The 10,757-nt window shown below is 33.7% G+C and overlaps 1 protein-coding gene across 1 annotated transcript; it reads left to right on the top strand.

Moving 5' to 3' along the window:
• The first annotated feature begins 5,726 nt into the window (after window positions 1–5,726).
• LOC132562056 (uncharacterized) lies at window positions 5,727–7,971 on the top strand. The gene is made up of 3 exons (XM_060226780.1): window positions 5,727–6,509; window positions 6,737–7,075; window positions 7,732–7,971. Exons 1-3 carry the CDS (start codon window positions 5,727–5,729, stop codon window positions 7,969–7,971), a joined length of 1,362 nt encoding a protein of 453 aa, XP_060082763.1.
• The last annotated feature ends 2,786 nt before the right edge of the window (window positions 7,972–10,757 follow it).

Here is a 10,757-nt window from a genome sequence, read left to right as displayed (position 1 = left end):
ATTCGCTTAGTTTATATTCTTGTCAGATATGGTCTATTGAATCCTGTTTTAGGACGGACCACCCTCCATGTCACACATCGACCCACATTTACTCCGTGACAGAGTTGAGGAACAACTACACTGCATTTTATCCAGTTGTCTCGTAATACTAACACCCAAATTTTTCCTCAGATGAAAGGTTCGAAATGTCGAAGATTGTGTTATATCTAATGACTATTGATAAATTCAATATAGTATGGATACTTTTGAAAGATCCAACATTGATTTATTTTTTTATTTGAATGCATAGGATGAGTATTCAGTGTCAGTATTTACCGGTTGGGTACTTTGAATCAACGTTGAACGAAGGAATGTAGTTTTGCTACTTGATGGAAATGATAAACCTTTTTGTTGCCAACATCAAAGTGAACTATATAACAAAACGTTTAAGAGAACAAAACCTTTTAAAAGCATGTTTTTACTTTTCTGTTGAACACAGTGAAGTAAGCTCCATCGGTAACTACACAGAGCGTTGTCATTGTGGAAAGAATGACTGAATCGCCATAGAGAACATTGAAACGACACGTAAATACCAGTCACCTGTATACTGTAAAGAGAAAAAACACCTGGATTTTCGTATTAAAAACTTAAACACTCTACACATACATAAATATCCAAGTTTGCTCCTTACCAATTACGTCCATCGTATCCCGGTGTATTCTCATGTTTAGAGGAAGTTATACCTTTGTGAGGTGCAAGTCCCTCGCAACCAGAATATCCAGGTGCTTACAAAGGACAGCAACAAACTCCAGGAAAAGCTGGAATTAATCTTATCAACACAAAAAAGTTAACTGAAGGGTATATTTTTTATGAGACAGCGGATTAAACAAAGCATAAGATCATTTTAAATGTATGTTTCCATGAAGTTGACGTGTCTCTGACGTAAGAAAATTCTTCTACGTGAAAATACAACGATTTAAAACTAATTTTAGTTATAACTGATTTACAAACGGGACTTGAAAATCTCGAAATGGTCATGTTGTCAAAATACGACAGCTTAAAACTCTCATTGGAGGAGGGAGCATCGAGAGAGGCTTTATCAATGAAGGTCACAGAACAGAATATCCCATACTGACACTCAATATTATTCATATTTTTCCTTGACTCTTTACAGAAAATACCAAGTTTATTTTGCTTCGTTGTGGAACACAGGTACTCATGTAAAATTTATATCTTATTGTTACTATTTATATTTCTAACCTGTTTAGTCATTGTATTCTGATAGTTCACTACATCTGTTATTCTCATATTTTGTTTCTTTTTAAGAATTTTAAAATTTTCATTTGACTTCATGCTTTCACAAATTAAGAAAAAATTCAGAATTTTCCAAACTGCTTTTTCATGTTAATTAGATAATCTGAAAAAATTAATAAACGATAAATAAATCGATAAACATACAAACAAATAAACAAACAAAACCGGCGTTTTAGGAACATATTGCCGTTTTTCTTGTTATTTTGTTTCTTATGTTATAGGTCGATCGTTCTCAAATATTGAATTTAAATGGTAATATCATGTTTTTGAATCACATGTTGGGTTCATCTAAAAATGTTAGTGTAACTGACTTAATACCTTAGAGATGAAATAAGCTACCCTGCTGTAATTTCGTTGTCGATATCACTGACCTTCTTGTACTTAAAGAAAGTGCCTCGTAACTCGTTTGTTTGAATACTTGAACACGTCCTAACATATTGCTTTCTCTGATAAAAACAGGTAGATGGACTAAGAGAGTAAAGGGTATTACCATCAAAACATAAAAAAAGAAATTAAAAAAATCACTTTTGTATGTTCAAAGTTTTATTTACATGTTTGATATTGTATCCAATGTATAATAGTCAATTAATTTCTGGTTATTGACAGACATTGAAACTACAGACAAACCTTAAATTAAGAACTGAAACTTTAGTATGCCAGAAGCACTTTGAGGGATTACCAACAAACTCAACGAAAATAATATAAGAAATTTCAACATTCTAAATATTTTAGCTACAATAAAATAAATTTTGGCTTGAGATGTGTTTTTCACTAGGGGTACTGTGAAATGTTAAGTATTGATATTATCGTTATTATCTTCTAAGAAAATGGATGTTCGAGGTAAATCAAACGTTCTTTTGATTTCTTTAAGATTCACATTTTATCTTTTCCATTTTTGACAACACTAAGAGTGGTAGTAAGACCCCTTGGTCACATAGGTGTAACAACTTTAATCGTGACTATTTTAATAAAAGAACTTTCTAAACTGCACATTTTATCTAGAAATATAACTGGAGAAAGTGGAGGCAATAAAAAACAAGAAAATAGCATATCACTTGAGTAAGTGACATTACTTACTTGGTTTGACCAAGGTTAACATGGCGGATGTTGTCTATGTAGCAGAAGACGCTTATTCTTCAGGAACAATTGGTCTTATTCTACTTTTACTTTTTCAGGAATATTCGTGTAAATTTGGCTTTTTTGCTTTTACTTTGTTCATATTTTGCCCTAGTTCTAATGAATTTGAGTTTGGACCGATTATGTTGACATGTAGGTATTTTCTTATTTTTTTCTTTTATGTTTCTGTTTTTGTTTTTTTCAATAAACATCTTTAAAAAAGGTATATTTTATTGTGTGGGACGTGCGAATTGATATCCATATTGGACAGATTGATAGTAATTTGAATAATCTGGTAAGTAGGGGTGGGATTATAAAAGTGTCAAAAACTTCGCATAAACGAAACGTGAACAGAATGGACATCTATCTGTTTCACAACTCTTATCAGACTAATTGGTCAAACCTGGGGAACAAACAACGTCTATATCATCTTCCTGATCGCCCCCAGCCAACCTTTCTCCGTCATCTTGACTCCAGACGTCCTGTTATGACACCTGTACCGAACACGTGAAGTAGGTGTGTTGTAAGTGGGTCAGTGAAGGTATATGTAGGTGTGTAGTACATATTCTCACATCCAGAAAGTAGTTATATTTCAATACCAATTAAATTAACTTTTCATAACTGACATCACATAAATCTAAATTAGTAAAATAGCCAAACATTTAATAATAATAGGTAAGGTATTTACCCGCAACAATCGGAAACTATTCATCTGAAACAACCACTAAAACATGAACTTGAAATGATCAATTAAACAGTCACTTGGAATAGTTAGTGAAATACTCATCTATATATATAATACGAGTATTAATCGACTTGGAATAAGAGAGAAATTGTCATCTGAAAAATTCTGTAAAATACTTACCTTGGACAATCACTGAAATAGTCACCTTGAACAATCACTGAAATACTCACCTTGGACAATCACTGAAATAGTCACCTTGAACAATCACTGAAATAGTCACCTTGAACAATCACTGAAATAGTCATCTTGAACAATCACTGAAATAGTTACCTTGAACAATCACTGAAATAGCTACCTTGAACAATCACTGAAATAGTTACCTTGAACAATCACTGAAATAGTTACCTTGAACAATCACTGAAATAGTTACCTTGAACAATCACTGAAATAGTTACCTTGAACAATCACTGAAATAGTCACCTTAAATAATCGGTAAAATAGTCGGCATGAATAATCAGTAAAATAGCCACATGAAATAATAAGTCATCTTCATGAAAATAGGTAAAACGATAGAAAGTATTTTATGAAGTTTGCATGAGAAATAATTTTTGTAGTTGCCGTATTATTGTTCACACATAAAATGTGTGTAATAGCATCTAAACATGCATGAACTGAAAAACTTAAACGAACCATGGTCCATTACCGCTTCATGTCATGTTTCCACACATCAGAAAACAATATTATTTTAAAAAGACTTAAAAATATTTATTCCCATTGAGCATAGTGAATGCGATCAAATTGAATTCCACAAATATGTTTTGTTTCCTTCTAGAATTGGAAGTGAAGCGTTTTATGATGTTATCGACCGAAATATATTTGATGGTATGACCGTTGCATTTTCTGATGTTTATAATACAAGATCGATAATCCATCCGTCAAGTTCCAAGACTGCTATTGAGCTAAATATTACCATCTCATATCGTTACTACAGCCACCCCTCATTGATGGGAATCCAAAATGAAGTCTTGAAATAATGTCTTAGAATTTATCAATAAGAAATTAACAAAGTTGTTTTTTATTAGTATGCTTGGTGATTTTATTGTTGTTGAACTTGTTGACATTTGAGAAGGTGGCATTACGTACATGGATTGACCAAAACGTTTACATGACAGCTTTCGTTAACGACGCAGCAGACGCTCGCCCTTCCAGAATACCTGGAATTCCCCTCGTCTTTTTGTTACTGAGGTCTATTTTGGAGACATATCAGTTCTTCACGGTATGTTTGAAATATTCCCAATAATCGATTTTGTATGTGCTAGATGGGATATGGGACACCATATGAACTAATAATGAAATAAACTGATATACAGCAAGTATGGGATGTTTAGAAAGGCTTACAAGCATTGTCAGTGATTTTCTGTAATTAAACAAATTGTTCCTCTACGATTGACTTGTTTGATAATGCTGGTATCATGTAAAGAATAATAATGGAGAGTAAAATCATTGTTGTGAGAAAATCATGAACAAAAGAAAGATTTACACGAAACTCATGAAGAGGTACATTGAGAATACGGTGTTATTGTCCCATCGTTGTGCAGTGACGTCATCGTTATAGGTTATCCGTACTCATTGAGATATTAATATTCTTTATCAACAATAAGAAATTACTAAAGCTTCAAATTATTATTGTAAATATTGATTTCATTCAACCATAAATATGTATTTTGTAATTGTATTTATTGTTTATTGTAACTGAAACATTGTATTTGGTCGTTGTCAATAAAATATTGTATGCCTTTGCTATTATTTCGATATTCAAACATAGACTCTGTATTTGGTTATTGAAATTTTCAACTTCATTTAAAATAAAAAAAAAACAGCTTTTGTTTCAATAAAATTTCGAAATTTTGGCTTAAAATTGATTTCTATTGCTTAATGTTTTGTGATGAAAGTTAATTTCACGTTACCACAACTGTGATTTTTTTGTTATATTTCAATATTTTAGTTTGTTTATATAGCTTTGTCCTTGTCGCGTGAGAATAAAATTTTGTAACATAAAACTGAAACAATGACTGCCGTGTGGAAATTAAGCCTGCGGTCAGAATTCCGACCATGCAGCTGTCTTTAAGACACTAACTAACTAATTTCATTCTGTATTCCATAACAATGTTTAGTAGATAAATCACTTTTATTGCATTTAAGTAATTATTGACGAGGTTTCTCGAACAATTACACCAATAGAATGATCTGATATAAGTTAAACACCATTTGTAAATAAGTTTAAATTCGTTATTTCAAATATTTGCTTGAATATTCAAACACTGCTGGCAAGTGGAAAATGTATCAAAATGAATATTAGTTTAAATCCCGACATCAAAGTAAAACGAATGTCTGCTCATTATACTAAATGCGGAAAAAGGAGTTGCCCAAACACCGGATTTTACCGTCAACCTGTCCACCAATGAATAGCTCTACTGCACCTTTATATTGACATGGAGGCGATAAGAATTAAACTTCCCCGCCTTTTAGGATGACTATAAATTCCAGGTAGAGATAGATAAAGTAAGCAGTGGACAGCTTACTCACAAATATTTCGTATCTGTCTCTAAGCGACCGTATACATAGAGAGAAAATGAACGGAGTGTTGGTTGCCTTTTTCCTTATTCTTGGAGGGACCCAGGGACAATATGTACCTCAAGGGGTACAGCCTACACAAGCTGCAACGTGTAAATATGAATTTACAGTTCCGGACACAAAAGGTGCTTGTTCAATGTCGAATAGCAACTTGGACAAAAAGGTTGAACAGGTGAGACAGGATTTGGACAAGACTCGCTTGCAATATGTATCTCAGAACAGTATTGTCCAGAGTACACTAGCTCAGGTGCAGTCCGACACGGCTTCCTACGTATCTAAGGTACAGGACCTTACCAACCAATTCCAGAGTCTTAGACAGTCGCTAAGCGTGGCGGCCGGTGCTGGTGGTGCAGGAACTGGTAACTCCCAGGCTGTGAACAAACTTATCATGGACACAAAAGATCTTCTTACGAAAGCTGTTCAGGATATTAATAATAAGATCTTCAACCTCACCTCCCAATTCCAGAGAGGTTCCGTGGAACAATCCAAGGTAGATGCAGCTATTGAGAAGCAAATCAACCAGCAGGCGGTAGATATCGTAAAAACAGAACAAAGGTTAATCAATCTTGAAAATCAAATCAAAGCCCTGCAGACGAGCGCCGCACAAACATCAACTGGCCCTGCAGTGACGTCACCGCCTGCATCAGTAGGAACAGGAGGTCCAACTAATGCGCAGTTTTCGCAACTGAAACAACAATACCAGCAACTAGAGAAGGATGTCCAGCAGCAAAACCAGCTGCAGACCTCCGAGTTCCAGAGCCTCAATGCGAAGACAAACCAAGTAAGTGGTCATGTTTCGGGGACAAAATTCATTGATATAGTTATCAGTATGACATTTTATCATTTGATTTAATTTCAAATATTTCAAATAAATGCATTTATTTTCTTTAATTTTGCAGTATAATTACGAAGTCTTGATCAATATTCATGTCGTATACAGAATTAGTGTTTTATAAGAAATACAATAAATACTTCGTTATTGATAAAAACTTGCTTGATTTCTTCTAGCTTCTTGGACAAATAAATAACCAAAGCACTGAAGTCAACACCATAAGGCTCGCCACACAGGGCGCCATGTCTCGTGTTTTGGCGGCAGAGTCAAAGGTCACGGGTGTCAAGACAGACCTAGACGACCTGAAAAAGAAGATTGAACCCCAGATGGTTGTAGTGGCACAGGAGGTCGCCACAATTCAGATCAACGTTACAAAAGTGGAGAAAGAACTCCAGCAGCTGGGAACCCAATTGATGACCAACAACGTCAATTTTGTGACTGACCACGCCGAAGTCCAGTCTATCACTGCTCAAACAAAACTGCTAGCCAGTCAGCTCACAAAACTCAAGACAGAGGTAAGCTGCGACGTTTGATCTTATTTCTTGAATTCGTTTCTTTACCGGGATATTGACAAAATGTCTAGCCATTAAAATTTTGTTAGATGTTGTCATAGCATTTATCGAATTATCTCAATTTATGCATACATATATTTGTAACTGGTACCTTTTTTGAAGTAAATACATAACTAAAATTAATGTTTCAAGTAAGTACTATTTCTTGAATATAATGATAATGTTGTGGAGAGATATATAGCTTTAGGTTTTCATTGTGAAATGTAATGTTTTCTCACGATTTTAGTTTCCTCTTTAATTTTTTTTGTATTTTCGTAATATCCTGAAAATGTACGTCATGTACATGTACTAAAACTGGCGCTGCTTTCTTTAGTAGATATTTTCTGGATCATTCAATAATGTCTGCCGAAAAGGCACTAAAAGCTAGCCTGTGTTGCTGCTTTCATTGTTTATAATTTACCATCATTTTGTGTTTTTTAACACTTCGAAATCAAATCTATTTCATACTCGTGACGCAATTTTTAACAGTATGATTAGACCCGAATAATTATTCTATCGGTAAGCCAATTACATTTTTAGCCAATTCAACAGCACCATGACCACCATTGAATTAAAGCAAATGGTTACGTAAAATTCAATATGTATATATTTCATTTTAGACATCATCACAGGCCGCCGATCTCCTAAAACTGACCATGGACGTAAACACCTTGACCGCTGCCCCGTCTCTGTCGGCTAACACGACACTCTCCAGTGCAGCTCTACAACAGGCTGTCCAGCAATTCGAGTCTCGGGTACAGACTTCACTGAACCAGACACAAAGCGACATTTCCCAGTTACAGAGTGTCACACAAGTTCTTCTGAAACAGATTACCGTCTTAACAACCGGATCTGGGTAGTTACTTCCGGGTTGTAGTCGTAAGGATGATGATACTATTCCCGTCGAACATGCGCAGAGATTAAAAGTATAAAATCAACACATATTCAGCATTAATGAGAACAATTAACATCCGAATTGATTTTTTTGATAACGCAATTAAACCTACGAAAGGAGAATTCTTTGTGGGTAAATGTTTTTAATCACGTGATTTTAGATATCTTATTGAGTTCATATACTTACAGGTTAGTTAATTGTCTCTGTGATCTGTGTTATAAATCATTATCAAATTGCTTTCGTTAAACCCTAGTGCATCGACTTTGCTTAAAATACACCTAGTATACGAAAGTTTGTTTAGTGTTTTCTTAGGACTCGCACAACTAAATCAACCACTTTATGTTACTTAGCATTTAAGATAAAGGCATTGGTTGATATTTGTAGTCCATCACAAGTAACAACTGTCTAGATTTATAGAAACGTAACTATCGGACTGCCATCACCTTCAGAAGTCAATGACCGGTAATTTATAAGTGAAAACAACTACACACTAATAGCCAAATCAATGTAGAATTCTTTGACATACCACAAGAGGTCACAATCTTTTAGTGATCCCAATTAAGATAAGGACTTAAGTGGATGGAACAGAATCCCAGTTTCTCATTGGTTGATTAAGTTGCATGAGTCCTTCAATCTAATTGTTCTTATTTATATAGTTTTGTGCTTGTTTGTGTATTGCTGCAGAGCAGTTTCATTTCCAACTGACATGTTTTGTGAAATAAAAAGAAGTAAACTGAAAAGTTATTGCTTATTATACGAGTCCAATAGATATAATGACGAGTTTGAGAAAGCATTGAAATGTGTATAATGCATTTATAAAGTTACTTTTTACAGAAAAAATTGTAAACTGTAATATGATCCATCTATTTCGTTTAACAATTGTCAAAAAATACCAATATACATATGTATATGCCATAAAAACGCATTCTTAAATTAGTTATTAAGCATGACATTGCTTTTTTGGTTGTTAATTCATATATGATATTTCTTGACAATATCAATTTCGATCTGAAACTACATAGAAACAAGTTGATTAGATTCTATTTTGTGTTAAAAGATCAACGTCGAAGACATTGATTCTACATTTCATGGCGGTCGTTCATATAGTTATTTTCATTTATTTGTCCCTCACCTGGAATCAATAGTCGCTTCTCTGGTAATTGGACAGTACTTTTTAAAATATTTTTGCACAGCAAATCAACAATGATAAATTAATTCAAAACGTAGTAATAGACATTTGATGAGAAACACATTATAATTACAACGTAATAAGTTACACCTAAACTCAATGTAGTGTTGTAAATCAACGTACAACTATAACTAAAACTCAAGTAATCAAAGTAAAATCAACCGAACATGTTAAAGGCTAAGATATCTTCATATACACCATTTAATATGCGAATCAACTATATAGATATTTTCTTACATTTGATGGAGAAAATGCTATATGAAAATACCAGTCATGGTAATCTCATTCTAATTCCCTTTGAAATATGAATTTGGACGTATATGGTGGTCTTTAGTGTGCCTTGTGGTTTCATTGGTGTTTTCCTTGTTCTTGACCAATATTTATAAATGGCGTTTGTCGTTGATGAAGCAGAAAGCGCTTTCTCTTTCTGGTTCTAGTTTACTATATCACAAATCAAGACAAAAACATGTATTATTAAAGCTTACTTTACATTCTTGCATCTACGAAACAGCAAGCAAATACATACATGTCAACACATTCTTAATTCTAACACAATCAAACAATGCAAAATATGAACGAAAGAAAGGGTTATACACAGACCATTTAAAAAACACAAGGGTAGTAATATTATGAGTTCCAGATGGGTAAGCGTTTTCTTCTTAAGTTTAAATACTAAATTGAAATTGGTTTATTTTGTCTTGATTGTTGCCTGATATGATAGCAGGTTTCCAAAAGTATACCTATCTTTCGTTTATTTTTATTACTTACAGTAGAAGGTAACTCCAGTGGATCTTCAATTTCATGATTTTACAGTTTAGAGCCAAATGTATCTAATCGGTCAAAAAAACATCGCTAAAACTTAACAAATGTGGTCATATTGACGTTGTCACCTACTATAGTATCTCCTATTCATACAAATATGGGCGGTATGGAACACAATATTTAGATATTTTGGGCAGACACACCATCGGCAAACTGAACTTGTACAATTTAGCCAAATAAGCGAAAAGACGTTCATTGTTATTTTTATAGATGTTACATAACGAGTGGTTCTGGTATTTGCTTTTTCTTTCACTCAAGGTATTTTTCAAAGGCTACAAAGACACTAGCATTAGAGATTGTTTTTTAACTTTTGGATAATAATGATAACTATAAGGTATTCCTTTCAGTGTTTTTTTACGATCAGAAATAAATAAAGCGAGTGAAAGAAATGCCAGACATAACAATCAAGACTCTTTGTAACCTATTTCTACCACAATAGAAAGAAATATTTGTGAATTGAATAGTGCTATTCTGTAACCACGCATAATTTGATTACGTCATCAGTTTAGGCGTCATGATATGATCTTGAGAGGAAAGTAATAGAAATACACATAAAGATTGAATTATTATAATAACCAGCTGTCAATAAATTATTTCCTTAAATGCGCGAAGGGTCCTTTCGGCCACAGCTCATCGTAAAATCAAAACATACTGAAGTTGTATACCACCTGTGATATGTCTATACATCACCTGGAATGATTAATTGGTGTCTTTGGAGTTAAATAGCATCACCTATTGTA

This window comes from Ylistrum balloti, unplaced genomic scaffold (assembly GCF_031769215.1).
Source record: "Ylistrum balloti isolate Yb309-2 unplaced genomic scaffold, AGI_CSIRO_Ybal_v1 Utg371338, whole genome shotgun sequence".
Lineage (NCBI taxonomy): Eukaryota > Metazoa > Mollusca > Bivalvia > Pectinida > Pectinidae > Ylistrum > Ylistrum balloti.
Note: the sequence above shows the minus strand (reverse complement) of the source record. Positions and strands in the feature narration are given on the sequence as shown.

What these genes read in the sequence shown, in the direction of transcription:
- LOC132562056 (XM_060226780.1), top strand. Translation starts at nt 5,727, where the DNA reads ATGAACGGAGTGTTGGTTGCCTTTTTCCTTATTCTTGGAGGGACCCAG. An exon ending in TCAATGCGAAGACAAACCAA is followed by an intron (nt 6,510 to 6,736) that starts GTAAGTGGTCAT and finishes GATTTCTTCTAG; the next exon opens with CTTCTTGGACAAATAAATAA. An exon ending in TCACAAAACTCAAGACAGAG is followed by an intron (nt 7,076 to 7,731) that starts GTAAGCTGCGAC and finishes ATTTCATTTTAG; the next exon opens with ACATCATCACAGGCCGCCGA.